Source organism: Microcebus murinus, chromosome 29 (assembly GCF_040939455.1).
Source record: "Microcebus murinus isolate Inina chromosome 29, M.murinus_Inina_mat1.0, whole genome shotgun sequence".
Taxonomy (NCBI): Eukaryota; Metazoa; Chordata; class Mammalia; order Primates; family Cheirogaleidae; genus Microcebus; species Microcebus murinus.
Window position 1 is genome coordinate 4,267,683 of NC_134132.1, and position 15,026 is coordinate 4,282,708.

At 34.6% G+C, this 15,026-nt stretch overlaps 1 protein-coding gene across 2 annotated transcripts in view; it reads left to right on the plus strand.

The window, feature by feature from the left end:
* The window catches only part of STPG2 (sperm tail PG-rich repeat containing 2), a 349,955-nt gene that overhangs the window by 78,506 nt on the left and 256,423 nt on the right, over positions 1-15,026 (plus strand). For both annotated transcript variants that reach the window (XM_075998692.1, XM_012763612.3), the window contains 2 exons: positions 4,992-5,151; positions 10,732-10,892. In XM_075998692.1, coding sequence (XP_075854807.1) covers positions 4,992-5,151; positions 10,732-10,892 — 321 coding nt within the window. The remainder of the gene's footprint in view (positions 1-4,991; positions 5,152-10,731; positions 10,893-15,026) is intronic.

The following is a 15,026-nucleotide window of genomic DNA, read 5'->3' on the forward strand; positions in this document are numbered from 1 at the left end:
GGGACACTTATTTTAGTTATCGATTTAAAGAGTTGGTTGGTATTTTTTCTAAATGTGTTGAATTGTCTTATGTCTTCAATTATTAATTTTAAAAATGTAATATATCCTTCATAACAATGGTTCTCAATCCTGGGTGCATATTAGAAACACCTGGAGGATTTAAATAAATTCTGATACCCAGGTGACAACTTTCCCTTCTACTTTTCCTCCCAAAGATTGGGCCAGAATAGAACCCAGGCACCAGTATTTTTTTTTTTTTTTTAACTCCTCAAGTGATTCTAATGTCCAGCCAGGGTTGAGAATTATCATTTTATAAACATTGTACTCAGCATCTAAACAATAAGACAGTATTTAGAAAAAATTGAGAATACTCTTTGGTACTTCTAGTAATAAATTATTATTTTGGTAGTGTTAATATTTACCTAATTTACAAAGTACAAAAGAATATATACACTTTTTTTATGGAAGGAAGAAGGGAAAATGGTAAAACATATACTTAACTGCTTGTCTTCATATACTACAGCAAGGATAAACCAGAAACAATGACATTGGTTACCTATAAGAGATGGTGAGGTGATAGAGTGGAATCCTGAAGCTTATTTGTATTGGCTTGTAAGAGCCAGTTACTTTTCCAGGAGTTCTGTAAGCTGATTGATGTCATGTTGGTAGTGTGAAACTAGCCACTGCTGTGGGTGTATTTACACCATGGAAAGTGGCAAATGTTACAAATTGAGACCTTTTTCCCCTTAGTGGTATAGCATCGGACAAGGTGGAAGGGAAGTGGAGGGGTAACATTTTTTAAACTACATTAAAAAATACATATTTTGTCTTTTGGAAGCATGGCAATGTTTCATATTTTCAAAAATAAAAATAAATCAGTAAGCATGGGAAGGGTTAAGGAAACTGCTAAAACGAAAAGCAAATAGACACAAAGGAGTAGTTATATTTGAAATGAATGTCCTTAACCACAATGAAGGGAATAAAGAAGGAATAATATAGGTAACCATAATATTTGACTATATCAGTCATAGATGGGATTGGGGGTAGGTGGGTAGTAAATGTAAGAATGGAAAACAAATGTTGAATTATTTTTAGAGGGTTGGTTTACTGGAGTCAATGTAAGAATGGAAAACAAATTTTGAATTATTTTTAGAAGGTTGGTTTATTGGAGTGGTATATGTGAAGCAATCACAAAACTATTTTAGATATGTTATATGTTTGAGCAAAAAAGTTGATATTGTCAGACAGCATTTTTACTGTGGAAGAAGGTACATACAAATATGGGTTGGAGAAGGTGAGAGAGGACCTCATGGAATGGTTTCGAAGTGAACTCGTGATTTTTAATATATACGTATATATGTAGGTGTATATGCATATCTGTGTTTGTGTACTGTCCACACACACACACACACACACACACACACACACACACACACACACACACTTCCTAGCTCTGTTTGCTAAATAAGCCAAGAAAAAAAGATACCCCATATCAAGGAGCACATCTAGTACCCAGATCTTCATCTCAAATCCCATTTCCTACTAAGAGGAACAGGATGCCTCAGAGAAATAACTGAATCCAGGATAGGTGGAAGAAGAACCTGTAGAATCTGAAATAAGAATTAAGTTCTAAAAAAAAAATGATGAAAGCATATCTTAGGGACATAGGAACCAATGTGAAATGCCCCCTCCTTGTAGAAAGTTTGGTAATTAATTATAAAAATTATTAAAACTTGCATTTATGAGTCTATATAGATAATAAATAGATAACTAAGTATAGTTGACACTTGAATAATGTGGGGATTGTGGTGTTGGCCCCTATGCATTTGAAAATTCTTGTATAACTTTTGTCTTACCCAAAACTTAACTAATAATAGGCTACTATTGACTGGAAACCTTATGGATAACATAAATAATACATTAATACATGCTGTGTATGTTGTATGTGTTATATACTGTGTTTTTACAATAAAGTAAGCTAGATAAAAGAAAATGTTATTAAGAAAATCACTAGGAAGAGAAAATTTATTTACTATTTAATAAGTGTAAGTAGATTAACATAAAGGTCTTCATCCTTGTCATCTTCACATGGAGTAGGTTGTAGGGGGAAGAAGAAGGGTTGGTCTTGCTGTCTCAGATGGCAGAGGTGGAAGAAATTCTGCATATAAGTGGACTCACATGGTTCAAACTTGTATCGTTCAAGGGTTAATTTTATATAGACAGATGGATAGCTAAATAATGAAATAAATAATTGAAGAAGGGAGAGCTCTTGCTTACAGTAGAGTGTCGAGTGTTTAATATAGAGTGAGTATTAGACAGGACGTCATGTGCCTCCAGATATGATACCCTGAGAAAGCCACAACATCACCTATTTATATTCTGTCCATAAATGTATAACCTGGTTGTAATCATGAGGAAGCATCAGATAAACCCCAAATAAGAAAGGTTCTATTATACACAAGGGGGGGTGTGATATTCTTCCAAAATGTCAAAGTCACAAAACACAAAGGAAGGCTTTGGAAATGTTCCTACATTAAAGGAGACTAAAGAGACATGATGACTAAAAGCAATATCTGATCCTGAACTGCATTATGTACTGAAGGTGACAAGTATAATAGAGGCATTATTAGATCAGCTGACAAATTGGGAATACAAATGGGAAAGTATTATATCATTGATACATTTATTGAAGTTGATAAATATACTGTGAATATGTTAGAAAATATCTTTTTTAAAAAATAAATACATAGTGAAGTATTTAGGGATAAAGAGTCATGACATAGGTAACTTTCCATTAAGTAATTATATTTGTGTGTGCATATATACAGTAGAAAGACAGAGAAAGGGAGAGATGGACAGGCAGACAGGGACAGAGACAGAATTGGAAAACAAAAAAAGCAAATGAGGGAACATGATAATGATAGGTGAATCTGGGTAAAGATTATACAAGTGTTAAGAATTCTAGAAGAAGATGTTGGGAAGACCCTTTCAGATGTTGGCCTAGGCAAAGAATTTTTGAAGAAGACCCCCAAAGCAATCACTGCAGCAACAAAAATAAATAAATGGGATCTGATCAAATTAAAAAGCTTTTGCACTGCCAAGGAAACTGTCATTAGAGTGAATAGACAGGCTACAGAATGGGAGAAAATATTTGCTCTCTGTACATCTGATAAAGGGCTGGTAAGAATCTATCTAGAACTTAAAAAAATGAACAAGAAAAAAAATCAAACAATCCCATCACTAAATGGGCAATGAAAATGAACAGAAACTTCTCAGAAGAAGACAGAATAATGTCCAGCAAACATATACAAAATGCTCAAGATCTCTAATCATTAGAGAAATGCAAATCAAAATCACAATGAGATATCACCTAACCCCAGTGAGATTGGCATCTATCAAAAAATCCCCAAACAACAAATGCTGGTGAGGATATGGAGAGACAGGAACACTCTTACACTGCTGGTGCGACTGCAAATTAGTGCAACCTCGTTGGAAAAGAAGTTGGAAATACCTCAAAGAGCTAAAAAGAGAAATACCATTCAATCCAGCAACAGCACTATTAGGCATCTACCCAAAAGAGCAAAAGACATTCTGTTATAAAGACATCTGCACTTGAATGTTTATGGCAACACAATTCACTATTGCAAGGATGTGGAAACAACCCAAGTGTCTGTCAGTTCATGAGTGGATTATTAAAATTTGGCATATGTATACAATGGAATATTCTTATATTTTCCTGGATTCAGCTTGAGCCCTTTATCCGAAGTGAAGTATCACAAGATCGGAAAAATAGGCTCCACTTGTACTCGCCATCAAATTGGTACTGACTGGTCAACACTATGGTGCTCACATGGTAGCGATATTCTCCAGGGATTAGAGGGTTGCCGGGGAATGGGGTGGGGGGTAAGTTCACAACTAAGGGACACGGTCAGCATCATAGAGGGGAAGGGCATGCCTCTAACCCTCGCTAGGGTGCGGCAAAGACATAAAATGTAACCAAAATGTTTGGACCATCATAATACTCTGAACTAAAAAAAAGAGCAAATTGCAGAAAATAAGTTAATTAAATACGAAAAAAAACCCTGCATGGTGGAAACACTGTATGTGTAACCGTGTATCTCCTGCCAGCTACACATTGAGTGTCCTCTGCAGTTTGAAATGGGCTGGTGGGAGAATTTTTCACACAGAAATCAGCAAATACTACAAATAAGCTTTTTGTTTTTTACAGAGAGCTGGCTGTTAACATTTATCAGCACACCACTAACCAGGCGTATCATAAGCATTCAACAAATAGTCTCTGAATAAATGAATTGATCTTTTATATGTAAACAAAAAAAAAGATTATACAGGTGTTTTCTGTATTATGTTTATTCATGCAACTTTTCTGTAAATTTGCAATTATTTTCAAATAAAAAGTTAAAAAGTAAGATTATAAATGCTGTATTTCTTAAAAGTTTATTGTATAAATAGACATATTTAATATTAATAAGCTTATAAATTAAACTGGATTTATAAACTACTTGAATCTAAGATTTTATTCTTCTTAAGGTATTTAATAATATTGTTGAGTTAATTGAATATATTAGTACGTTAAGAAATTTGTGAATTAATTTATTTTGCTTACATAAAAGAAATTATTTAGATCATAAAGTTATTTACTTATTATCTTAACTTGAAGGGTATTTTAAGTGTGAAAATTGTCCATACACTGTCATCTAGAATCTTATGTTGAGATTATTTCCTTCTAAAAGTCTATTTGCCTTAGTAAGGCACATAATGTATTACTATATTAGTATATAGATGATTTTGCTAAAAGCTATATATTTTATGTTTTGATGAGTACAAGATCTTAATTCACCTACGTTTCCTTCACTCCATTAAGAAATAAATTAAACTGTAGATCTTATATTACTTAGAAGGCAGCTTTTAACTCATGAAATAGCAAAATGTACTATAGTTTCTCACTGGCATATTCTCCTGTTCTTCACTAGAGATTCTTACCTATAAAATCAATCACCCCAGCTCCGGGCACATATCATGAATCTCGAACTGCTTTCATGTCCTTGAATAAAATATCAGGACCGAAAAATATCCCATTTGGTCAAAGTACTGCTCGATTCACAGAGGACTTCAGGACAATGGAAATGCCAGGTTAGCAATTAATCTGCATATTTCTACTCTTTAGCTTTATGTAACTTAATGTTCTTAACAAGGTGGATACACCAGAGTATACATTTTCTTTTTTGTCCTATGGCTGGTGGAGTCATTTTAAGTCAACATTGTTTTTAAGGCATCAAGTATGTACCACACACAGAGCAAAATAATATACAGTTTTAATATGATTTCAATTTAACATGTTATGCATCTTAATTATAATTTTCTATTGTTTTACTTTATTCAGTAAATTTCCTAATTTTTCTCTTGGTGGGTGAGCAAATGTAATATATTAACTGTGGTCGCTACTAGTAATATAATTTATGACATTCACTTTCATTAAACTTTTATTTCATGGATGTTCAGTCACATATTCTCATATTTTCAGTGGGTATTCCAGTATGCAGAGCTAAAAATATAGACTCACAATAACTTATAAAGTTGCTAACATATAGTTTTGGTTATCTATCACTGTGTAACAAATTTAGTGGCTTAAAACAACAGACTCTTTTTATCTCCTTATTTTGTGCGATGGCTAGAGGCAGGGCTCAGATGAGACTGTCATTAAAAGTGTAGATATAGCTCCAGCATGTCTGCATCAGGGATGTCTGACTTTCACATGGTGTCTCAGGGGTCCATAAGACCTGGCAAGATGCTGCAAGACTTTTTGTGACCCACCCACAGAACTCTGAGGACATCACTTCTTCTGCATTCTGTGAGTTAATCAAGTCACTCAGGGTAGCACACGTTGAAAAGAAGGCCATGAAACTTTTCTTTCAATGACACAGGAAGCAAAGAATTGATGGTCATCTTTCATTTACTACATTGTCTACTCTCTGGTCATAAAATATTTACATTCTTCCTACATGCACCCATTCCTTCTCAAGGACCCTAAAGTTTCATGTAGTTATGGTATAATCTCAAAGTCTTGGATCTTGTCATCTAAGTCAGCTGTAGGTACAGGTGAGGATTCTTGAATGTGGTTTTAAGATACAGTTTATTTTCTATCGGAGGAACTATAAACCAAAGAGAGCAGTTGGTTCCTCCAACATACAATGGTGGGAGAGAGATAGGATAATCAGTCTAGACACTCCTCTTCAAAAACAGGGAAAATTGGAGGCCCAGAGTAGTAGTCACAGAGCCATAGCAATTTTGAAATGCAGCCAGGTACATGTTGCCATTTCCTTGCCATTAGGGTCCAGTTAGGCTTTTGGGGAATGACTTTCTGTGGTTCTTTATTCTACCTTATTCTACCTTGGTTCTATACTCTGAGTCATCTGTCATTCTTATTCTGTTTGAAACAGTCTATATTTGCAGCTGAAGCTTTCTCAGACTGCTTCCTGCCAATAGAAGTTGGGCTATCAGTAAGCTACTTTTCATTTTGTACTGTAACTGTCCTTTTAATTCCAAGTTGGTACAATTCTTATAAAAACTTTGTGAGCCTCTTATTGTATTACTTTATAATTAAATCCACTAGATAAAAGCCACACCTGCATTTTCTTCTTAGAAAAACCTTTGTCTATTTAGAATTACCTTTGAAGTTGCCATTAACACCCTTAATTCTTAGAAGCACTGTTGTCTTAGGCAAGGGAATCTAGGATATAAGACCTTCGGATTCTTAGAGGCTCTTTTATTAATTGAGAGGTTCTATGAGACACCAGTACCCTAAATCTTTCTGAAAATTTAACAAATGTTCTTATGGCCCAATCCTGCTTATGATCTTTGTCCACAATCCACTTCTTACTATGAGACGTTTTTATTGTCTGGATAGAGTGGGAATGAAAACATTTTATTTTCAAATCCAGAAAATCCTAGTCCTTTTTATTTCCTATAAATCTGCTTGAAAATGGAACACTTTAATTTATTTCTTTCTATCTATAGCTTCTCACACATGGATACAAAGAGCTAATTGGTACTTCAGAATTCAGCCTGGAAATTTCCTTAGTTAGAATCTACTAATTCATGAAGTATTTTCTTCATTACCTCAAGTGTCAGTTTTGCTAAAATTTCTGCCATTGCATAATACAAGTTATTGTTTCTTCAGTCCCTAATAACGTTTTCCTCACTGTCTTCAAGTAATCACCAACAGTATACTTAAGGCCTTTTTTTTTTTTTTTTTTTTGAGACAGAGTCTCACTTTGTTGTCCAGGCTAGAGTGAGTGCCGTGGCATCAGCCTAGCTCACAGCAACCTCAAACTCCTGGGCTTGAGTGATCCTTCTGCCTCAGCCTCCCGAGTAGCTGGGACTACAGGCATGTGCCACTATGCCCGGCTAATTTTTTATATATATATATCAGTTGGCAAATTAATTTCTTTCTGTTTATAGTAGAGACGGGGTCTTGCTCTTGCTCAGGCTGGTTTTGAACTCCTGACCTTGAGCAATCCGCCCGCCTCGGCCTCCCAAGAGCTAGGATTACAGGCGTGAGCCACAGCGCCCGGCCTTTAAGGCCTTTTTTATAAGCCTTTAGGTTGCTCTAGCTTCTGACCCATTGCCTGAATTAAAAGTGGTTGCTTACAAATTTTAGAATTTTGTTATGGTAGTGCTCTACTCCTGGGACAGTTGCTTGCTACTCATTCCATAGAGAGGTTGAGTCTCACTCTTGCCCTGCAGTCTTGGCTCGCCTTGGTGGCTTTCTTGGCCAATGCATGCAATGGAAATTATATTCAAGCACTTCTCAGGCAAAGTAATAAGCTTTATAGCATCCACCTGGGCCTCTTGAACATTTGGTCTTGGAGCCCTGAACCTCTATGTAGAAGGCTAACTATTTTAAGACTGCCATTCCTGAGAGGTCATGCATAGGTGTTCTAGGCACTAGCCCCAGTTGAGCCCAGCTCAGTAGTGCTCATCTTAAATCTGGAATCCAAATTATTTCTAAATATTAATTTATTGAGTGACCTAATTGCTTTAAGATTGGATCTTACTTTCAGTTTGATGGTCCAGTATATTACAAATAAAGTAGTATAAATTCTTAAAAGGTTAGTTTATTTATAAAGGGCAAGTTAAATTAAGAATGACCTCTAAAATCTAATCCAGAATCTCACATGTTTTAAAGATTAGTAAGAATGGCCTACATGGAAGTTTGGCCTCTTTCCATGTAGTTATTGGGTGTCAACCTAAAGGAAAAAACTGAGGAAAACTTAATGTAAGTAGAGAGTTTATTTGGGCCAAGTTTGAGGGCTGCAACACATGGGCAGATTCAGGTTGCCCAGAATATTAATACATACTCTGATTAGCAGTTTTTAAAGGAAAAGAAGAGGCAGTTCCTAAGTTGTTTATCAATAATTTGTCTTAAAACCACATAAGCTATTGATTGGCTATGCATTGTTCTTTGTATCACAAACTCCAGCAACATGGAGATAATGAGTGAGGCAGCCAATCAGGAACAAAATACCTTTAAACAGTTGCCCCTGAGTATGGGTGCGGGGCTGCATGACTGAAGTCCCATACTCATGTTTCTCTGGGCCTGATAAATTTCTCATGCCTCACATAGCTCAAGCCATTTTTCTTGAGCTATTTTTTTTCCCCATAGGATACAGTAATGAATTGGGCCTGTCAACTAGGGATAGTGCAGATATGACCACCTAATGTAGAGCTCCAAAATGGTAGCAAGTTACTGTTAGAAGGTACCACTAAACCTTCTAGATTTCCCTTAGCAGTTATGATCTGGGGTTCCTGGGCATTTCTACACTTAAGGACTGGAAAATGAATGTGAAAACCTTTTAATGTGAGTGGATCATGATGAGAATGGCTTTCTAAGTTAGAAACTTAATAAGGTAATACCTGAGATGTATGCCTGTGATGTCTCTAGTCCTGAGACCATGCAATATTAAGTACTTACATCAGGTTTTAAACTGAAATTTTGGTTCTTAGCATGCTCATGGCTAAAGAATGACCAGACACGCCAGTGTTAGGCTAACATAGAAATGAAGTTTATTGAGGCAAGAGAGATAGGATTATAGGGCAAGAGCAAGATACAGGTTTACAGAGCAGGATACATATACTGCAGATGATAACTGTACCCATTGTCAAAGCAGGAAAAGAACAAAAGGAAGGGTGCAAAAAAAGGGACTTGTTATAGTCTGTCTTGTTTTATAGTGCCTGGATTGGGACCTCCCTAGTGGCTCATATGTCACCATGGAACCACTTTAATTGGACAGTTGGGAGTTGCATTACTACACATGTGGGTTGTTCTAGGTCTATTTCCAGACTTTCTGGTACCTATGCTGCTTGGCCCGTGGGCTAGAGAGTGCTTTGCATTGTTTTGCAGCTGGCACACTAATTTGATTGGCAGATTCGTAGGGTATTCCCTCCTCTCCAGGTATGGCTGTCACTTGTGAGATTAGGGTGGGGCAGGACCATAATGGGGGCCTTCTTCCCAGCTGGGGCAATTGCACCAAAGCAACAGTACCCACTTTGGTACTTCGGAGACCTGGAATCCTTGCTATCTACCAAACATTTAAACTCATCTATAAAGTGTTATATTGTACTATTGTGCCAGAAGGGAGATAGATCTGACATATAGTTACTTGTCTTTTAAGTACCCTTAGGTGGTGGCTAAAATAATTTTTATTACACTTTCTGTTTATCTTCTTCCTAAACATTACCAGTGGAAGAATGAAGACAGCATGAATGACACATATTAACACTTAGGTTTTCTGAGAGTTGACACAACTGCATTTTGATAGAGACTTTTAGGGAATAGACTAGAACTGGAATATTTGGAAAATTGGAAAGAGTTTGTGTTCTTTTTGAGAAAAACCTTGTATGTATAAGGAGTATGAATAATTAATAACTTTTAGATCTGGAATGAACCAAAGTATCTTTTAGGCTATTGCTACCCAGAGTGCCCTTTGCCAACTGTTTGTTTCCTGTCTATGATGAGAAAAGAGAATTTACACCAGAATGTGAATCAACACAAAGATTATACACAATAAAAATCATTCATTTTGAGTGTGCAATTTGATGTACATGTAAACGTACAACTTGATGAGTTTTGGTAAATGTATATAGTCAGGCAGCCACCATTACAATAAAGTTTTGGAGCATTTCCTCTCATAAAGTTTCCTCATTACCCCTATCCAGTTACTCTCCACTGCCTACATCAAGTACTAGGCAATTGTTCTTATGCTATGATTTTTACTTTTTCTAGAATTTCATATAAATGGAATCATATATTATTCAGAATTTTACCATTGCCTTCTTTCACTTAGCATGCTATTTTAGAGATTCATTCATATTGTGTGTTTATCTTTCCTTTTTATTGCTGAGTGATATTCCATTATTTGGGAATACTATATTTTGTTAATATATTCATCAGCTGGTAGACATTTGGGTTCTTGTCATTTCTTTTCAGAAAATACCTAGGAATAGAATTTCTAGGTCATATGGTAAGTATATGTTTAACTTTATAAGACTTTGACAAACTGTATTTTAAAGTGACCATACCATTTTGCATTCCTGCCAGCAATGTATAACAGTTCTTTCTAAAAAATATACTTAATTTAACATAACTGAGTTCAAAAGAAGCAATTAAAAGCATGTTTATCCTTACATATATGATTTTTAAAATAATTTTAGGTCCTGCGTTTTATAATGTCCTGAATAATACGATAATTGCCAATGTTAGAAATATCTGCTTGAAGAAAAAAATGAAAGGTGCTTTTGGGTCTTCTCTTCCTCGTTCTTTCTTCCTGGTTCAGAAAGAAGCTTGGACTCATCCTGGGCCTGCTGATTATCAGGTAATACATTAACAGTGAAATATTATCCTTTATATTGAATACCAACCTTTTAGAGTTCTCTTATAATTACATGTGGTAGTAGAATTAATATTCAAGAACATAAATAGTTATCATAAGTACATTACATATATTAAGGAAAGTAGAAAGATTGAGCATATTAAATGATAGGGATATGCCAGAAATTAAAAAAAAAAGACAAATTGAAGTTCTAGAGATGACAAAATATTTGAAAAAATGTGCACTAGGGATATGTTGAGGGGAGGGTAATCAGAATAGTTAAGGCATGCAGTTTCAAACTGTGTGGCAGGAGAAACATTTGAAAGAAATGTAGATGTTTAATACAGGGTTCACTTCACTAAGGGAGAATAAAACGCATAACTAGTTTTGAAATGAAAAGTTTTCTAATATGGAAAAGGGTTTGGTGTTATATAAGGCATACAATCAAGATCAATTTCTGATACATGAAACCTCCTATGTTTTATTATATATAAAATTTGTATTTATGGGATTAATTTTTATAATTTACACAAGACTTTTTACAGGTTTCTAATTTTTATTGAAACATTTTTTAGAGACTTGCTTTTTAATATAAACATCCCTAAAGAAGCTTGTTTTCTAATGTAAACTCCTATTTTTGTTTTCCATTTTTTTAGTACACACTTATAGGGTATAAGTAGAATTTTGTTACATGTATAGATTGTGAAGTGGAAAAGTCAGGGCTTTTATGTATCCATCTCCCGAATAATGTACATTGTACCACTAAGTAATTTTTCATCATCCAACCCTCCCCACTCCTTCACCCTCCCAAGTCTCCACTGTCTATCATTCCACACTCTACGTCCATGTGTAGACATTATTTACCTCCTATTTGTGAGAACATGCAGTATTTGTCATTCCATGTCTGTGCTGTTTCACTTAAGGTAATGGCCTCCAGTTCCATCTATGTTGCTGCAAAAGACATGATTTCATTCTTTCTTATGGCTGAATAATATTTCATTGTCTATATATACCATATTTTCTTTATTCAGTCCTTTGCTAATGGCTTCTTAGGTTGATTCTATATCTTTGCTGTTGTGATTAGTGCTATGTTAAGCATACTGTATCCTTTCCATATATTGATTTCTTTTCTTTTCTTTGGGGTAGATACCCAGGAATGGGATTGCTAGATTTACTGGTAGTTCTATTTTTAGTTCTTTGAGAGATCTTCATACTGTTTTCCAGAGAGGTTGTACTAGTTTGTATTCCATCTAGGAGTATAGGAGTTCTTTTCTTCACATCCTCACCAATATCTATTACTTTTTTGTCTTTTCAATGATAGCCATTCTAACTAGTGTAAGAGAACTTACTATGGTTTCAATTTGCATTTATCTGATGATTAGTAATGCTGAGTATTTTTTTATATACCTCTTGGCATTTGTATGTATTCTTTTGAAAAATGTCTATTTATGTCTTTTGCCCACTTTTTAATGGGATTATTTGTGTTTTTTTCTCTCCAATTGTTGAGTTGTTTGAATTCCTTACAAATTCTGGATATTAGTCCCCTATTAGATGCATAGTTTGGAAATATTTTCTCCCATTCTGGAGGTTGTATGTCCATTCTGTTGATTATTTCTTTTGCTGTGCAGAAGCTTTTTAGTTTAATAAAGTCCCATGTGTTTATTTTTGTTGTTGTTGTTACCTGTGCTTTTGAGGTCTTACTCATGAGCAATGTGCACAAAGTGTTCTCTAAGTTTTCTTCTAGTATTTTTATAGTTTCAGGACTTGCACTTAAGTCTTTAATTCATATTGAGTTGATTTTTTTATAGGGTGAGAGATATGGGTCCAAAAGTTATTATTCTGCATATGGCAATCTAATTTTCTAAGCAGCATTTTATTGAAAAGCATGCCCTTTCCCTAGTGTGTGTTCTGGTTGACTTTGTCAAAGATCAGTTGGCTGTAAATATGTGGCTTTATTTCTGGCTTCTCTGTGTGGTTCAATTGATCTATGTGTCTATTTTTATACCATCACCATGCTATTTTGGTTAATATAGCCTTGTAGTCTAATTTGAAGTCAAGTGATGCTTCCAGCTTTGTTCTCTTTGCTCAAGATTGCTGTGGCTATTTGGGCTCTTTTTGATTCTCTATGAATTTTAAGATTGTTTTTTCTAATTATGTGAAAAATGACATTGGTATTTTAGTAGAGATTGTATCAAATCTGTAGATCACGTTGGGCAGTATGGCCATTTTTACAATATTAATTCTACCAATCCATGATCATGGGATGTTTTTCCATTTGTATGTGCAATGTATAGTTTCTTTCCTCAGTTTCCTCATAGTTCTCCTTGTAGAGATCTTTCACCTCTTTGGTTATATTTATTCCTGGGTATTTTCTTTTTTCATAGCAATCGTAAATGGGATTACCTTCTTGATTTACTTTTCAGCTAGATCACAGTGGTTCCATATCTTTGCAATTATGAATTGTGATGTGATAAGCATACAGGGGAAGGTGTCTATTTTTATAAAATAAATTCTTTTCCTTTGGGTAGATCCCCAGAAGTAGGACTGCTGGATTGAACAGCAAATCTCCTTTTTGTTCTTTGAAAAATTTCCATCCTTTTTTCCATAGAGGTTGTACACATCAGTATGTAAGTATTGAATTTTCACCACATCCATAACAACATCTATTGTTTTTTTACTTATTAATAATGTCCATTCTGACAGTGTAAGGTGGTATCTCATCCTGCTTTTAATTTGCATTTCTTTGATGATTAATGATGTTGAGCATTTTTTCATATGTTTATTGGCCATTTGTACATCTTTCAAAAAATGTCTGTTCATGTCTTTTTCCCATTTTATAATGGGGTTATTTGTTTTTTTCTTGCATATTTCTTTGAGTTCTTTGTAGATTCTGGAGATTAGTCTTTTGTCAGATATATAGGTTGTGAATATTTTCCCCCATTCTGTAGGTTATCTATTTTCTATGTTGATTACTTTTTCTGTGCAGAAAATTTTTAGTTTAATTAAGTGCCATTTATTTATTTTTGTTTTCTTGTATTTGCTTTTGGGGTTTTCATCATAAATTCTTTCATAGGCCAATGTCCAGAAGAAATTTTCCTATGTTTTCTTCTAGAATTGTTATGGTGTCAGGTCCTATATTTAATCTTTAATCTATCTTGAGTTAATTTTTATGCATGGTGAGAGATAGGAATCCAGATTATTCTTCTGTATGTGGCTCTCCCATTTTACCAGCACCATTTATTGAATCAGTTGTCCTTTCCCTGTGTGTGTTTTTCTCTGTTTTGTTGGATATCATTTGGTTGTAGACATATGGTTTTACTTCTGGATTCTCTATACTATTGCATTGATCTTTTATAGCAGTACAATGCTGTTTTGGTTACTGTAGCCTTGTGGTATAATTTGAAGCCTGATAATGTGATGCCTATAGATTTTTTCTTTTTACTTAAGATTGGTTTGGCTGGTCAGGCTCTTCTTTGATTCCACATGATATTTAGAATTGTTTTTTCTAACTGTGAAAAATGGTATTGGTATTTTGTTGAGAATTGCATTGAATTACTTTGGGCATTATGGGTATTTTAACAATATTGGTTCTTCCAATCAGTGAGCATGGGATGTTTCTCAATTTGTTTGTGTCATCAGTGATTTCTTTCATTAGTGTTTTGTAGCTCTCCTTGTAGAGATCTTTCACCTCTTTGGTTATGTATATGCCTAGGTGTTTTATTTATTTAATTATTGCAGCTGTTGTAAATGGGATTGAGTTATTGATTTGATTCTCAGCTTGGCTGTTATTATACAGAAATGCTACTGACTTATACATATTAATTTTGTGACCTGAGACTTTGCTGAATTTATTAGTTCTAGGAATTAAAAAAAATTGTTTTTAAATTTTATTTATTTATTTTCTTTATTATTATTTTTTTATTTCAGCATACTATGGGGATACAAATGTCAAGGTTACATACATTGCTTTTGCCTTCTCTCTCCCCTTGAGTCAGAGCTTCAAGCATGTCCATCCCCCTGACAATGCACATCACACTTACAATGTATATATATACCCGTCCTCTTAATTCTAGGAATTTTGAGGAATTTTGGGGATATTCTAGATATAAGATAATATCATTGGCAAACAGGGATGGT